The 17,824-nt window shown below is 35.9% G+C and overlaps 1 protein-coding gene and 1 long non-coding RNA gene across 2 annotated transcripts; one reads left to right on the top strand and one right to left on the bottom strand.

Annotated features, from left to right (window-relative positions):
- Positions 1-2,538: 2,538 nt before the first annotated feature.
- LOC113326638 (linoleate 13S-lipoxygenase 3-1, chloroplastic-like) lies at positions 2,539-7,431 on the top strand. Its single transcript, XM_026574338.1, has 9 exons — positions 2,539-3,126; positions 3,305-3,585; positions 3,884-4,121; positions 4,644-4,955; positions 5,060-5,145; positions 5,233-5,340; positions 5,467-5,759; positions 5,898-6,161; positions 6,455-7,431. Exons 1-9 carry the CDS (start codon positions 2,715-2,717, stop codon positions 7,209-7,211), a joined length of 2,751 nt encoding a protein of 916 aa, XP_026430123.1. The 5' UTR covers positions 2,539-2,714; the 3' UTR covers positions 7,212-7,431.
- A 5,051-nt stretch (positions 7,432-12,482) lies between these two features.
- LOC113326112 lies at positions 12,483-17,468 on the bottom strand. The gene is made up of 2 exons (XR_003348305.1): positions 17,211-17,468; positions 12,483-12,898 (listed from the first exon to the last, which is right to left on the bottom strand). It is a non-coding gene; the product is annotated as an uncharacterized LOC113326112 (long non-coding RNA).
- Between the last annotated feature and the right edge of the window lie 356 nt (positions 17,469-17,824).

Below are 17,824 nucleotides of genomic sequence, written 5' to 3'. Positions count from 1 at the left end.
AACTTGATCTATCAGATGCTTATATTTTGTCGCTTTCTTATATTGCATTTTGCAAACTTGAACCAAGCTTAATGAATGAAAGTGGTTTTCTTTTTTGGGAAACTTGGACTCATGAAATTTGTTCCAGAATCGGACTGTAAGTTTATTTATGAAATCCGATTCTTGAAGTAGTTTGTTGAAGCTTTTTCAGAATCGGTTTATATGGAATATAATGTAATCCGATTACTGGATACAGAGATTTTTAACTAAACAATCGGATTACATGTGGTACAAAATGATCCGAACATGAATCAAGAATCGGTTGATTTTTGTGTTAACATCATTTGATTATAGTTGATGTTCATCACATCAACTCAGAATCGGGGTATGTAGGTTCACAGTAAAATCCAATTAGCTTCACAATCGGATTACTGTGGTTTATATATAAACCGATTCTGGGTGATTTTCAGATACCTTGATGAGCGAATTTCAAAGTATTAGAGGTAAATCATTGTAGAGTATCTCTTAGAAGGAAGGGGTTAAAGGGATTTAACTCAATCACTTGAATTGTCTGTTTTTGGTTGTTGTTTTTTTTTGTAAACTAAAAGGAAATTAGATTATAATTGTTGTTTGTGATTGATTAGGATTTAGTTTTCATTTTTTTGGAAGTTGAGTTTTGATTAATAATTTTTTGTATTTGTTAATTAAGTTATGATTTTGTATTTGTATTTGTGTTAGAATAATTAAAGTTTTTTTAAGGTTAATCTAGTATTTTTACACAAAATTAGACATCCCTCATCATTCTCTATTGGGTGGATGAAGAAATCCATAGGCCCCAATTAAGTGGCATATGCCCCAATTTAGCCAGGTTCTACAACCCCACTGCAACCAAATACTTAACGACAACGACTTCTAATACTTAAATCGGAAAATGGGTCATTTGTCCAAATATTTTTAAAACACGGTTTCAATGGACGGGTACAAATTAGTATGGGTGAAATGGAGACAAAAAAAAGCAATGATGAAACTGGATTCATCCTGGCTTAAACTTAAAAAATAGCGAGGATGAAACTGGATGCATCCTGTGTAAATTAAAAATAAAATAAAATATTTGAAAATGGGCAGGATGGAACTGTTTACATCATGGCTATTTTTATATTTTTATCCATTTAAACAATATCTAAATCTAGATGTCTTTTTCATCTAGAAATTGTTGACTTTGGTATTTTTAACCAATTTTGTGTACTTAAATAAATTAAGTTCTAAACAAGATGCTCATCGACAAAGATTAAGCAGGTTGTTTTGGTTGTCCAAGTGATTTTTTTTAACAATGCTAGGGTGGATAGCTGCAACTAGGCAATATGAAATGTAAAAGACCATACTCTAGTAGCTCATATAAGGATAACTGGAAAAAAAAAAAATATCCTAATGGCCAGTTTCCGTAGGGATTGGAACAAATAGTTAAGCCATCATGATAAATTGATTTTGTTAATGTCTAATATGTCTTAACCAAATTTAGCTTGGTTACACTTTCAACACCAAGCATGTGGCCATGTAGAGTAAGTGCAACATAATAAGAGTAACAGTAACACAACGTCTTATCAACATTATCTTTAGGAGCCGATGCGACTTTCCAAATGACAACACAGTGGAGTAGTCACAAGATTTATTTCACAAGTGATTCGGAGCTAACTTTGCTTTTGCCGATAGGAATATATGCGAAAGCTTAACAATAGAGATCCAAGATCAGTGAAGACTTTCACAACAAATAACAATTTGATATATCCAAGACTTTATTTTGGCGAAGAGAGACAATGTGATTTGTGGTGCAAAACTAGCTGATTTTTGTAACAAATATATGATCAAATATAACTGGGTAGATCACAGCCTTTGGGCAATGCTAAATTATCTAAATATTCCGAACTGGAATGAAGATGTAATGATGTGTCGCTGTTCCAACTATGGAAATAATGATACTTTACTATCAATATACTGAGGGTTTCCTCTTTTCAGGAAAAAAAACAACATTATCCTTAGGATCGGGTATACAACAGAAGAGTGATGTTCCACCAGTGTCCAAATCGTGAGAACCATGGGTTTCAAAAATCCATCCTTGTCCAATCCGCCAAGAAATGAATCGGGTATCCATTCGTCAAAAATGTGTGCTTGATTGGGTAAAATCCACGGATTTTGGTATTTTGCTCGCCCCTATTAAATACTCATGAAACATGCCAAAAACAACTCACTAACATTTTTATTATGCGGTAAATCTAGTATTCTGGTAGTTTTTTTTGGACGGTTGCAGGTTATGCACAAACCACTACATTATTTTTTTGGTCCTACCAGTTACCATAGAAGCAAAATCTTACTTTCCCGCATACTACTCTTTCGGTCCCTTTCCAAACCGCGTCGTCTCCTACCTCGAAGGTGTCCGACTCGTTTCCTTTGACCCGAAATGTATTCTTAAATTCTAATAACTCAAAACAAGTTAAAAAACGTGAAAAAAGTCCTACATTTGCACAATACTATAAATTCTAATGCCCCCCTTCTAGGGAATGCACAAAGTTCCCAACTGAGTACCTTTTATGTCACTATATATACTCCAGTCCACCATTACCAAATCCCACTTGCAAGTTGCAACAATAACGAAGAATCACCATTATAAGATCCTTTCTTAGATTTTTGTCCAGAAGAACACCAAAAAAAGAAAACAGAGAGCTAGCATTCATTCATTAATGGCTGGTGTTAAAGAAATGATGAGTGGTGGTAGATCAGTAATGGTGATGAATAAATCATCATCTTTAACACCAATTTCAAGATTTCTATATCAAAATGTTGAGCAACAGTTTTGTTTTAGTTCTTCTAAAAGATTAAATTCAAATAATAAGAACAAGGGTTTGAGAATTAGTTGTGAGAGTATTAGTGGCAGTAGTAGTAATAGTAGTCCATTGGCTGTTATTAGTGAGAATTTGTTTAGGATTTCTTCTAAAGAGAAAGCAGTTGAATTCAAAGTTAGAGGTGTTATAATTGTTAAGAAGAAGAATAAAGAAGATTTTAAAGAGACATTTTTGAATCATGTAGATGATTTCACTGATAAAATTGGAAGGAATGTTGTTCTTGAGCTCATTAGTACTCAAATTGATCCAAGTAAGAACCCTAAATATAATTTCATTTTTTTTTTTTTTTTTTTTTTGAAAATTGATTCAGACCCTTTGTTAAGATCAATCTCAAGAACAAACCCAAGTTCTTAATTCTTCATCCTGGGTCTGAATAAAATTTTTTGTTAGGTTTTTTCTTTAATCAAATGTTTTGTGTGTAATTGCAGATACTAAAGAAGCAAAGAAGAGCAAGGCAGCAGTGATTAGAAATTGGTCAAAGAAATCAAAAATCAAAGCTGAGAGAGTTACATATACAGTTGATTTCATGGTGGATTCAAATTTTGGTGTTCCAGGAGCTATTACAGTAACTAATAAACATCAGAAAGAGTTCTTCTTAGAGACTATAACCATTGAAGGTTTTGCTTCTGGTGCTGTTCATTTTCCTTGTAATTCATGGGTTCAATCTACTAAAGATCATCCTAACAAAAGAATTTTCTTCTCAAATATGGTAAGAATCTTTTTAAGTCAAGTTTTTGATTTTTCTTAGAGATTTTTTTTTTTTGATGAATTCAAGGTTTCAAAGGTCAAACAAAGATCAACTGTTTGATAAAAGTCCTCACAGTTGAAAAGTTTGAACAAGGTTTTATTAAGATGAATTTTTGTCCCTTACACTGAAAATCATTGACTATCATTAGTGTTTGATGAATTTGAGCTTTATTATACTTTCATGATTTAGTTGGTACTTTCATGAAATTTGACGTGCACTCATGAGAACTAGTTAATGATCATTTGTTTGTTTTGTATAGCCGTATCTGCCATACGAAACACCGGAAGGAATGAAAGAACTAAGAGAGAAGGAGCTTGAAGCACTTAGGGGTGATGGGACAGGAGTTAGAAAATTGTCTGATAGGATATACGATTTTGCTACGTATAATGACTTGGGTAATCCAGATATGGGAATTGATCTTGCTAGACCGGAGTTTGGTGGTGAATCAATTCCGTATCCTAGAAGATGCAGAACAGGACGTCTTCCAACCGATACCGGTTAGTTTTCTGTTCTTTCATATCAATTTCTTTAAGTTGCAATTGGTACAAACCTTATCCGGTTTAAACTGTTTGATGAAGACATATTCATGAGCAATTCATAAATATAGTAGATCAAATTGAGAATAGTAATATTGACATTTGAGGACCATGGTTTGCCCACCTTTGTCCTGTTGATCTTTTCATTTAAATGTATTGTAATATAGACCACTTGATAAGGTCATAAAGTAGAAACAATAAATGGACCCTGCTGTTTTCTATCTTTTGTGTTTGGTTGTTCTGTTCCTTCTTTACAACCGTCACAGGCAATATAATAGTATTTGTTTGGTAATAGATGCGTTTACTTATCTGATCTTGTCATATCTTAGATATGTCCATTGACATATAACAAATGTACTGACAACATTATTTCTTTGCTGACCTCACTTCAAGAGTTTGCAAGCTGGATTTCACTTAAGATGAGCTTGTTGAGGTTACATACTACTACCATGCCATAAGTACTAACTTTGATATGTTTAACAGACATAAATATGGAGTCCCGTGTTGAGAAGCCATTGCCAATATATGTACCTAGAGACGAAGCATTTGAGGAAACAAAGAAACACACATTTTCTGCTGGGAGATTAAGAGCTGTTCTTCATAACTTGTACCCGTCACTTGTTGCCAACATTTTGGCTCACCATGATTTTAAGGGGTTTGCGGATGTGGATGATCTTTACAAAGAGGGTCTCTTGCTTAAATTTGATGAGTTTAAGAAACTTCCCAAAATCGTTCACAAAATTCAAGAATCAAGTGAGGGTATTCTAAAATATGATACACCAATGATCATCGCAAGTAAGTAGTCGATTGTATATTATTGTTAATGCAGTTATAGATTTATGGGTTTAAGTAGGTCCATATCACTAAAGATGTTAACAATATGATATTTCGATTTGCAGAAGACAAGTTTGCTTGGTTAAGGGACGATGAATTTGCTAGACAAGCACTTGCAGGGATTAATCCAGTGAACATCGAGAGGCTTGAGGTGTGCAAAGGATGACAAATTTTGTTTTAGTTTCCATGAAGAACTTTCATAATTCAGGATGTTTAACAAATATGTTTAATTCGTCAGGTTTTTCCACCAGTGAGCAAGCTGGATGCAAATATCTATGGTCCACAGGAGTCGGCCTTAAAAGAAGAACACATTCTGCGCTATCTCGAAGGGATGTCCACGCAACAGGTAAGGATCGATATAATTTCAAAAATAAAAAATGGTCGTTGTTGTTTTTTACTTCTAGTGGACTTCAAACTTGCTTTACTGGTACCAGACTGAATTTTTTGTTTTCTCTTTCAACTCTGTTTTCAGGCACTGGAGGAAAATAAATTGTTTATGATAGATTTCCATGACATATACCTTCCATTTGTTGAACGAATAAATGCTCTTGATGGGCGAAAAACATATGCTACACGAACTCTCTTTTTCTTGAGCTCAACCGGAACCCTAAAGCCCATCGCCATTGAACTTAGCCTCGCATCCGAGGCTTCATCAAAGAAAGTACTTACACCTCCTAATTGTGCCACTTCGAGTTGGATATGGCAGCTAGCTAAGGCCCATGTCGGCTCCAACGATGCTGGTGTGCATCAACTAGTTAATCACTGGTAAGAATTATGTTTTTTTGATTAAACATGGCCATCGCTACTTTCAAATATTTGTGATTCATGTACGGCCAAATCACTGCGAGCCAATTACAAGGATATCTTCCTGATTAAGAGAAATGAATATTTTTGGCTGAACAGGTTGCGCACTCATGCTGCCTTGGAGCCTTTTATACTAGCTGCACACAGGCAAATGAGTGCTATGCACCCTATTTTCAAACTCTTGGATCCTCACATGCGCTACACTTTAGGGATCAATTGCATAGCCCGTCAAACTTTAATCAGCGGAGGGGGTGTCATCGAATCTTGCTTCACTCCTGGTCCATACTGCATGGGGATTAGTGCCGAGGCATACAAAACCTGGCGCTTCGATCTTGAAGGTCTCCCTGCAGATCTTATCCGCAGGTTTGTTGCACTCTATCGCCTATGCTCTGGAATTGGTCTTAATGTAGTTTTCGAGCAGGAATTGAACCATATTACTTATCACACAATCTTGTAGTTCATTAGATAATTCATTCCTACGCACTTGACATTTCGTGACTGAAAGGTGTTTAAGTACCGTTTAAATTGTCACTACTAGAGAAGAAGGTCTTGGGACACAGTGATATGCCAATTTTAGCTAAATATGCAGCATTGCTCTATTTGTTGTCGGTTTGGAAAGCTTAAGATTGATTTGAATTTGAATTTTGTCAATGCAGAGGTATGGCAATTGAAGATCCATCACAGCCTCATGGACTAAAACTCACCATTGAAGACTACCCTTATGCAACAGATGGTCTTCTCATATGGTCAGCTATAGAGAAATGGGTCAAAACTTACGTGACACATTATTATCCGGATCCAGATCTGATCCGTAATGATAGAGAGCTTCAGGCCTGGTACAGAGAATCCATTGAAGTGGGTCATGCAGACCTACGGCACGCAGACTGGTGGCCCAAGTTATCCAATGGTGATGACTTAGTGTACGTCCTAACAACACTCATCTGGCTCGCATCTGCCCAACATGCTGCCTTGAATTTTGGCCAGTACCCATACGGTGGTTATGTCCCAAACCGCCCAACACTCATGCGGAAATTAATTCCGGATGAAAATGATCCGGAATATGCAACTTTTCATGATGATCCTCAAAGATATTTCTTTACCTCGTTGCCAAGTTTACTCCAAGCAACAAAGCTGATGGCAGTGGTAGATTCGTTATCAACACATTCACCAGATGAAGAGTATTTAGGAGAGAGGAGTCAACCTTCTACTTGGTCTGGTGATGCTGAGATTGTTGAAGCATTTTATGGGTTTTCAGCAGAGATCCAACAGATAGAAAGAGAAATAGAAAAAAGAAACAGTAACCCGAATCTGAAGAACCGGTGTGGTGCAGGTGTTCAACCTTACGAGTTGCTTGCTCCTAGCTCTGAACCTGGCGTCACCTGCAGAGGTGTACCTAATAGTGTATCTATTTAGATGATCGAAGAATCGGTTAGGAATTCTTTCAGGATCTTAGAGAGTGTTACTGTAAATGTAATTAGTCGAGGGTCGTGTTGTTGCAAGTGTTGTATCATATGCACATATAAAGGAAGTCCGAGTCTTAGCTAGATAATGCTCTTTAGGACTGCTTATTAATGATGTTATATACTACTAAGTTGATAAAGAGAATAAAATCATCTAAATTTTTTTGATATAATCAGCTTTTTCTCTGTGACTGGGTGTCAATCAAAAGACATGAGCAATTCTGAAGAATAAAAGCTAAAATGACCTTAATATGCCGTTTGGAGCTAATTTAGGCTGTTGCACGATGAGCCAGCGACCAAGTGTGTGGCCTGAATTCCCCTGGAGCTGTAAAACAATGGAGAAGCCAAGATCCAGCAGAAGGAAGACTGATACTGAGTTGACAGGAAATACAGAACTAGAAACTAAAAGAACAGCATTCATGGTATTATTACAACTGGATATTGTTTAGATGACATGTCCTGTGGGATTAGACGTTATTGACAAAGTCATACAAGTGTAAAACAATACCATGAAAGATCCACTTGAACAAATTTGTTTTTGAGATGGTAAAACTATAAATGAGAATTTGATTGAAATCTTATAATCAAAGATTTTCATGTTTCAACTTGGCAAATGACTTGATTCAAGTGGGCATTCAATGAGTAGTATGGTTTTGACTTCTGACTAAGTTAGCTTTTGTTTGACCAAGTTTTGACTGATTTTGCAGAAAATGGCGTTTAAAGGTATTTCTTTTAACATGCTGCACAATGAGCCAGCGACTCACATGCATCTGGCCTGACTACCCTGTTCTGGAAGCGAAGATGCAAAGATGCAACACTGGAAGATTGGTATTGAGTGTAAAAGAAGACAATTAGTTGGAATTTTTTACAACTGGACAATGCAAAAATTACGATTCAGTCGTAGAAATAGAATCCAAACTAAAAAATATTAAAACAACGAAGAAGATGAACATGACAAGTAGAAGAACAGATGCTACCAAGCGTGGATAAGAATTACAGTGTTTATACTCATCCCCTCCTTTTCCACCATCTTTCTTTCTTTTCCGTTGATGCTCCTTTCGTGGTCGAAGAGGCTTGTCTCTAAACTGATCTCTCCCCGGCATGATATAGATAATTAAACAGTCCTCTAATTTTTTTATGGGAAGATGAAGACCGATGAATCTCTCCTGTACCTGTTTCTGTCTGAAACAATGCTTTTCTCACTTTCTCTGGCAGTAGACGTCTTCTCTCCTGTTTTGCTTGCTGTACGTAGCGAAAGGCGAAGCTCATCCCAAACAACACTGAAAGACCGTCCGAAGCAACGACGACGTTGACTATTTAGAAGAGAATATATAGCAAATGAGCTTAGGTTATTCAGAGAGAATGTATACTGAAATTTCGTCTCATTTTCATGGTAATGATATATGAATTGCTTTGACTTGACCAAGTTGGCTTTGACTTGACCAAGTTTGACTGGTTGTGCATACTTAAGTGATATGATTCAAATCCAAGTACTTGCTTGGACCAAGTTATGGCTGTGGTTAAGTCATTCACTCAAACTTGATGTCGTCGACTTTGAATGACTATTCAAATCGGATTTGAGGTTGTTAGACTCGCAACAATTAGAAATCTCGTACCAATTTATGACCTTTGGGTATTCTGTCTGTGCTTACCCACTTGTGTCGGTTTTGGGTACAGGTAACCTTTTGTTGAAGCCTTGAAGGTCGATTGTGTTTTCTAGGAGCACGGGATGAGTTACTTCAGCGTAGGGGTGTAAATAATACCCGAAAATACTCGGCCTGCCTGTATTCGTCCGAGCCCGCCTGTACCCGAAGTAGCCCAAAGCCTGTTATGGCCCGTCATGGACCACCCGGTCTGGCCTGGATTAATTTATTGGGCGGTCTCGGGCTTTGCGATTAATTATGATGCCCGGCCTGATACCCGGCCTGGTGCCCGGCCTGAAAGCTTTCTATGTGCCATTAATCATTTAATATCCTCTTAAAAAGACTTAAAAGTTACAATTTTATAATTGTCAATTTTGTGTCAAGAAAAATAAAATATATAATTGTTTTTTACTTATAATTAACCTTTTCAAAACATTAATGGTAATATATTTTCTTATTAGAAAGTTTATTGTACTCTAATTAATTATTTATTATAGGCTAAAATTAAAAATTTGTCAGTGATTTAAATATAAAATAATAGTATCACTTACGATATGCGATGTTGGAAAGGAAAGGATATTGTATTTAATACCGTTCATTTGAAAATTTAAACTTAAAAAAAAAAAAAATCAAAATAGTGGCCTGTCCGGCCCGATCTGGCCTGCCCGTATAAAAAGCGGGCTTTGGGCGGTCTTTGGGTAGCAAATTATCTACTTGTGCCCGGCCTGTCCAGCCTGAATTTATTTACGGGCTCACAAATATTAAGCCTGGCCTACCCGGCCTGTCTTAGTTTTTGGATCGGGCGGCCCGGCCTGCCCGAATTTACACCCCTGCTTCAGCGTCGCGCTTCACCACGGGCTCAAGGCATGTTTTCTAGCCCTTTCTCACCCTGTGGCCTTAAACCGATAACGGTCCTTCTACCAACCTAGTCTCCTCCCGGTGGCGAAACAAAGAAATGGGTATATGATGGGCTTGACAATATATTTGGGCTTCAATTTTTTCTAAACTGGCTTATAAGCGTATAGAATAGGCAGTACAAAAAAGCTTGGTCCGGATTGGTTTGGTTTCCGCCTCATCCGTATCCAATCTGATGTACGGAAAATTTTCATGGGGTTTCCCAGGACCAGATGAGTATCCGCCTGGTTTTTCCAAACACATTGGAATCTGGTTGAAACTGATGTGGTAGATTTCGTTAAAATGTTTTTCCAAACAGGAAACTGCTAGATACATTAAATGAAACTTATATTTCTTTGATTCCTAAAGTGGAAAGTCCAGTTACTCCTGTGGACTTTAGGCCGATAAGTTTGAGCAATGCCCTTTATAAACTCATTTCAAAAATTCTAGCTTTGAGGCATAAGAAGGTTCTGGATAAAATCCCATCGCCTAATCAGTCTGCATTTATACGCAAAAGACAGATTGTAGATAATGTGGTCATGGTGCATGAAATGTTACATAGTATGAAAAGTAACAAATCTAAAAAGGGTTACTTAGCTCTGAAATTAGATTTATCCAAGGCCTTTGATAAAATGGAACGGAATTATATCATTTTCATGTTTCAAAAAATGGGTTTCTCACAGAGATGATATGAATGTATCTCTTTAGTTAAGTTCACGGTCTTATCGAATGGGATTCCTGGTGATCAATTTTATCCTACTAGATGGTTACGTCAGGGAGATCCACTCTCTATGTATTTGTTCATCACTGCTTTAGAAGGCTTATCAAGATTATTCTTAAATGTTGTGAATCAAAAAACTTTTTCAGGAGTCAAAATAAACTATAAATGTCCAACTATTTCACACTGCTTGTTTGCGGATGATTGTTTTATTTTCTGTAAAGCTAGTATTGCGGAGGTTAGAAGTTTGATGAACATTCTTGATATTTTTACATCTTCCTCTGGACATACAATAAACTTTCATAATTCAGGAGTATACTTTAGTAAAAAGGTTCACAGTAAGCATGAAAAAAATCTAGCTAGAATGTTAAGGGTGCAACAGATATCAAAGGATGAGAGATATCTAGGGAAGCCATTATTTTTTAATAGAAGGAAAGCCTTAAATTTTGAACCTTTATTGGACAGGGCCTATACGGCGTTAAATGAGTGGAAAGCAAAACTGTTGTCACGAGCAGGTAAAATGGTTTTGATGAAATCTTCTTTATCTACATATCTTATTTATCAGATATCAGATTCAGTCTTTTGAATTTCCAAAAGTTGTTTTAGATGAGTATGATAAATTGCAGAGAGATTTCTGGTGGGACAAGGATAATCCTAAAAAAGCATTCTACCCGAAAGCTTGAGATAGTATAAGAGTGTCAAAAGCTGCAGGTGGTATTGGAATTAAAGATCCTCACAAGGTTAATATGTCCCTACTTGCTAAATTAGCTTGGAGGTTAATTCATAACCAAGATGCTTAATGGGTCAAGTTACTTAAAGGTAAATATTTTCCTAGAACTCATCCTTTGCACAAAAACAGGGAGTATAATACATCTTGGGTTTGGCATAGTATCAGAATAGGGTTGGAAGTTATTAAAGATAATAGTTTTTGGAAAGTTGGTAATGGTAGAAGCATTAACATAACTTTATATAACTGGATACCATGAATGGGTACTTTGTCTTAATGGCATCATAATAAATTGAAATACAAGGATCTTATCGAAACGCAATAGCTACGGGTGCAAAACATGCATCCTCTATGAGTGTTACTGTAAATGTAATTAGTCCAGGGTCGTGTTTTTGTAAGTGTTGTATCATATGCACATATAGAGGGAGTCCGAGTCTTAGCTAGATAATGCTACTTAGGAGTGTGCTTCTAAATTGGGGGTAAGTTATATCATTCTTATGTATGTTTAATAATAATGTGATGTATATAAGTTAGTAATGATAATAATAAAATCATCATAATTTTTGGATATGATCACCTTTTCTCTGTTAATGGGTGTGAACAGATACAAACTAATGCAACACTGAAGAAGAAAAGCAGTATGATATCTCTGAACAGTCTGATGAGCTAAAATGCAATTTAGAACTAATTTAACGTGTTGCACTATGAACCAGCGGCTAAGTGTGTGTGGCCTGAATGCCACTACTGGAACTGTAGTGTCTTCATAGGAGCTTGCTGGTGCAAAACTAATTATGTCAACAATCTTCAAGATGTATATAAGATGATAAAATCTCCGCAGTTGCTTTATTTCTTCAGAAAAGTGGATGAAAATTGAGTGAGGTACCTGCAAAGACACTCCGATGCATAAGTTAGAGAGAGCTCTACACAGATTTTTAGAAGTGAAAAGTTATTGTGATTGTGTCCCTTTTGAGTTGGATTAAATCTAATTGTTATGATTTGTAGTTATCTCAAATAACCACCAAGATTTACCTCTAGCTTATGAGATTTGTAGTTGTCTTAAATAACCACTTCGATTTATAATTATCATCCCAATATTTGTATACATCCTGGAAAATTCATGCTTATCTTCACTATATTTATACACATCTTGAAAGATCCATGTCTATCTTGTCAATATTTGCATTTATCCAGGAAGATCTATGTCTTATACATCTGAATATTCTCCAGATTTATAGTCATATCTTTTTTTTTGCTAGGAAAAACAGATCTTATATTATATTAAAAGAAAGAGAATTACATTTCAGAGTTGAGAAAGTCAGGCACATTACTCATCCATTCTCCTGAGGTTCTAGACCTCCTACTAAACTTAGCTGCTTGATCAGCTAGAATAATATGATTTCTTTTAAGATATTCAAAATTAACCAATTGAAAACAAGAACTAATTGTTTTACAGTCTTCTAAGACTGATTTATTATACTAAAATATTTAATTGCTAGTGGAATTAAATGCATATATTACTGTTTTAGCGTCACTGATAAAACACACTTTCTCAAGTCTTTTAGCTTTTGCCCATGTCACTGCCTCTAATAATGCTAGACTACCAGCTTCTTCCGCATTCCTCACTGATCCAGCTTTGAGTTTGCATCCAATGAAGGAACCTGCAATGTTTCACATTATCAAACCAATACCTGAAAAGTTAGTATTTTAATCATATGCAACATCACTGAAAACAAGCACACAATCATCTGCCAAGGAATTAGTGATCATGGAAAGATTTTTCTCTTCAGTAGAGACTACAAGGACAGACTCTTGTGAGATAACATCATTCAAAAAGTTCTCAGTGTCTGTGACCAGTTTCATTGCTAGTCTAGCGGTAACATGGTGATTCAAAGTTTTTCCTTGGAAGATACAAGAACATCTATCCTTCCAAATACTCAAATCAATAGTGAAAACAGCAGCAGCCTTATCCTTCAGTCTGTTCTCAGAAATCCATTTGACAACCCAGTTTTGTAGGCTGAGTAAAGAGTTACTATATTGCGCAATAATGTCATCATATGGGGTTAGAGACCAAACTAACTTGGCAAACTGAAAATGTAAGAGAATATGCTCAGGAGTTTTAAGAGAATCAGAGTTACACATACTGCAAGAATTATTATGCCTATCAACAAACCTAGCAAGCACTGAATTGGCAGGGAGAATGTTCTCATGGAACTTCCATATGAATATCTGAACTTTAGGGAGAACTGAGAGACTCCAAAGGGATTTATAGAAAGGATTACTTCTTTGAACATTATTCATGTAAACCATCTGACCAGAAATGACTTTATAAGCAAACTTAACAGTGAAATGGCCATTTTTAGAATTAGGCTAAATAAATCTATCACACCCTGAAAGAGGGATCCTAGAATCAAGTATTTTCTTAGCATTGTTAGGAGTGAAAAAATCTCTAACAAGCTCAGTATTCCAAGATTTAGTGTCATTATCTATGAAATCAGAGACAAAAAGGTTTGGATTAGGATTAGCAATAAACATGGGCTCACAAGAATCAGGAATCCATTTATCTCTAAAGGCAGAAATACTCTTACAATCCTTAACTTCCGAAACATAGTTTCAAAATGAAATCTAGACCATGACTAATACTCCTTCAAGCCCAGGAACAATCATCCTTCTTAGAGTAGTGAAGAGGGTGAATGTTTTTAAAGTATTTGCATCTAAGAATGACCACTCACAGAGCCTTAGGATTGTGAATCAACTTCCAAGCAGTTTTAGATAAAAGGGATAAGTTAACATGCTTAAGATTTCTAAATCTAAGCCACCTTGATATTTATGAGTACAAATTCTAGGCCAAGATCTAAAGTAAATACCCCCATTTTTAAACTTACCCCACCAGAAATCCCTTTGGAAAGCTTCCATAGTATTAATAATACTATCAGGAATTGTGAAAGTATTCATGTGATAGATAAGAGAAGATTTTAGCACATTTTGGACCATGACAGATCTACCAGCCTGGTTAAAATATTTACTTTTCCACTTAGCAACCCTTTTATCAAAATGATCATTAAGATAATTGAAAGAATCAGTTCTAGACCTAGTTATAAAAAGGGGAAGGCCTAAATACTGTTCATTCAAAGAAATTCTCTTGATTTTTAAGTCATTGATAAGAGAGACAGCATGATCAGGATGAACATTATTACTAAAGAAACATCCATATTTTTGAAGATTAATTACTTGACTAGAAGCCATACTAAAGTCCTTAATTAATCCCAACAGATTATTAGCTTCAGCATGAGAGACTTTTGCAAAAATGATGCGATCGTCGGCAAAGAGAAGATGACTTATACTAGGGGCATCTTTACTAACTTTTATGCCATGAATAAGGTTATTCTCCTCAGCATGTATGAGATATCTGGAAAAAGATTCCATGAAAATTATGAAAAGGTATGGAGACAAGGGATCTCCTTTCCTCAGACCCCTAGTTGGTCTATAAAATTTGCATGGAGATCCATTTAACATAATGGATATTCTAGTGGTACTAATGCACTGATGTATTAAGTCACACCAATGCTCAGAAAAACCAAAAGCTTTAAGAATATCTCTTAGGAAAGGCCATTCGACTCTGTCAAAGGCCTTAGACATGTCGAGTTTAAGGCCCATGACACCTCATTTATCCTTTTTCCTTTTCCTTTTCATTGTGTGAACCAGTTCATGAGCAATGATGACATTGTCTTGAATATTCCTATTAGGAACATAAGAAGTCTGGTAAGGGCTTATCATTTTGCTCATAAAAGATTTCATTCTATTTACAATAATCTTAGAAATGATTTTGTAATTAGAATTACGTAATGAAATGGGTCTAAAATCAGAGGGACTAGAAGGATTATCTATTTTTGGAATCAAAGACGAGAAAGTATGGTTCATCTCCTTTAATAGATGTTTAGACTCAAAGAAACTATTGACTGTTTTCCAAACATCATCTATTAAGAGATCTATATTTTCCTTGTAGAACCAAGGTGGAAAACCAACGGGCCCTGGGGAGTCCAGGGGATCATTTGGTTTATGGTAACAATAATTTCCTGCTTAGTAACATGTCTAAGCAGTGCCAAATTATCAATATCTGAGATACAAGGGTCTATGCAATTGAGAAGTTCAGTATTTCTATAAGGATTTGAAGTAGTCCCTATAAAACTGAAATGGTTCACCATGAGGGTTTCAAGATCAACTCTATCATTAACCCACTGTCCATTATCTAATTTGAGAGCACTAATATGGTTAAAGTGCTTTCTTTTATTGGCATAATTATAGTAGAATCCAGTATTTCTATTAAAAGATTTAAAGTACTCCTGTCTAGATTTCTGGGCATACAAGTCTTCTTGAACTTTTTTCCAGTGTTCTAGGTCAAACTCTACTTGTTTAATCAATTCCATATTCTCAGAGGAATGAGGAAGATTAGTCAGATCATTGAGTTGATTATTGAGATTCCTAACCTTATGATCAATATTGCCAAAATGTTGGGAATTCCAGAGTTTAAGATCATGTTTAACAAATCTAAGTATGTTAGCTAATTTGTATGGAGAAGAACCTCTAACACCTTTAGAGTAAGCATTATTGATTACTTCCCTAACAGATGGATCACTGCTTCAACACTTGAAGTATCTATAGGGCTTACTACCTTGGTTAGACATGAGATTAGTCTCCAAAATAATTGGTATATGATCACTGCCTATAGTGTCAATATGGTGAACAACAGAGGAACCATAATGAGTTAACCAGTGATTCTTACCAAGCGCCCTATCAAGTCTGGCGTAAATACAATCATTGCCAGACTGTCTATTGTTCCAAGTAAATTTATTTCCAATGTACCCTAAATCTGAAAGCTCATCATTGTCTATAATCGATTGAATTTCAGGATACTCTAAATTAGTGGTAGTTGAGAAAGTAGATCTTTCATGGGCATGCATAGTAATATTAAGATCACCTATGATTACCCATGGAAGATTGACTCTACCGCCAATTTCTCCAATGTATTTCCATTGTTCCATTTTCTCTTTATGGTATACAGAACCATAGAGAAAAGTGGCTAGAAACAGGCTTACTTGGATTATCAGAAATCATGACATTAATCATTTTATCCGTGTTATGGACTATTTGACATTTAAAACATGTTTTCCAAAGTAGAGAAATACCCCCAACACGACCAATAGAGGGAAAAACCCATGAGTTCGGGTAATTGAACCTTTTAAGATATTGATTCATCTTAGAAGATTCATTTTTAGTCTCACATAGGAATATCATATCAGGGTTTTAACCTTTGATCAAGTTCCATAGAGAGTTTCTAGTAGTAGGGTTGCCGAAGCCCAGACAATTCCACGACAAAATCCTCATGATGGGAGTATTTAAGAAACCAAGACTGCAAATGTAAAACTTGTGACAAAACACTGAAGTTGAACAGGAAAATGTACTGAATTTCACACACTTTAACTAAGCACCAACAAGACCAGTAAACAATGATATTTAGTAAGTAAACAACATGATACACACCAGCAATCAGGTCAAATAGTTGAGTCTCAACAGGCCAACTGAAACTATTAGGAACCAACAAATCAGAGAACCGATTTTTATGAATAATGCAATCAAAAGGCAGGTTAAACAAATGCAAGTCAGCAGAGGAAATTAATAGGCTAGAATCACTCAAAGCACAACTACCCAAGTATGTGAATCTAACCAGAATTTCAACAAATAAATCAGTGGGAAAGATAATCACACAGCACTGGTTTAACAACTTAAACTAAGATATTATGTTATAAGAATGCAGGAGGTAACAATAAAAAGTGATACCTAAGTGATCTAAGTAACAACTAAAAGACCTAATTAGGGTTTGAGAATAACAGTAATTTGAGAGAGAAAGGGATAGACAAAAAAAGAGTTAGGGTTTGAATTTTTAGGGGAATTAAAATCAAAGATTAGGGGTACCTGATTAGCATCCCCCATGTTCTTAATTAGTGCAATTTCTTCCTCAACAACTGGATCTACTTCAATCTCCTCCATCTCCACACCTTCCATTGGTACTGTTTGATTGTTAGCCAACTCAGACTGGTTGTTTTTCATCATTGCATAAGTGAGTTTCAGATTGGCAACGTTATTTGAATTTTTGAGAAGAGTTGGGTTAGATTTCTCCTTGATTATATTGCTTTGAGAAGTTTCAGCAGCTCCATTTCAAGACCTTTTGGTTTGTCTCTCTTAAGAATTATCGATATCATCTCTAGCAGTATCTACGTATAGGGATCCGTTTTCTATATTGGCACCCATATTAGGCATAGGAGCACCAGAAATGTTAAAAGCACCCAAATCTCCATCAGCGGCAGCTACCACTTCATAATCTTCTTGTTCCAGACTCCATATTTCATACTCCTCTTGGGACATTGAATCTAATTGATGTTGGAGTGCAACTTGATCACAATTATCATCTGAATGATCAACAACCCATCATTCATCACATGTATGATATGGATGTTTTTCCCAGTGATATTTAACCCAAGCTTCTCCTCCAGATGTTGTACGTAACTAGGCACCTCTCTTCGATGGGG

The sequence above is a fragment of the Papaver somniferum genome, unplaced genomic scaffold (assembly GCF_003573695.1).
Source record: "Papaver somniferum cultivar HN1 unplaced genomic scaffold, ASM357369v1 unplaced-scaffold_10, whole genome shotgun sequence".
NCBI lineage: Eukaryota > Viridiplantae > Streptophyta > Magnoliopsida > Ranunculales > Papaveraceae > Papaver > Papaver somniferum.
This window is presented reverse-complemented; position numbering and strand designations above follow the sequence as displayed.

Coding starts and splice junctions, on each gene's coding strand:
- LOC113326638 (XM_026574338.1), top strand. CDS start 2,715: ATGGCTGGTGTTAAAGAAATGATGAGTGGTGGTAGATCAGTAATGGTG. Junction 3,127..3,304: donor TAGTACTCAAATTGATCCAA/GTAAGAACCCTA, acceptor GTGTAATTGCAG/ATACTAAAGAAGCAAAGAAG. Junction 3,586..3,883: donor GAATTTTCTTCTCAAATATG/GTAAGAATCTTT, acceptor TGTTTTGTATAG/CCGTATCTGCCATACGAAAC.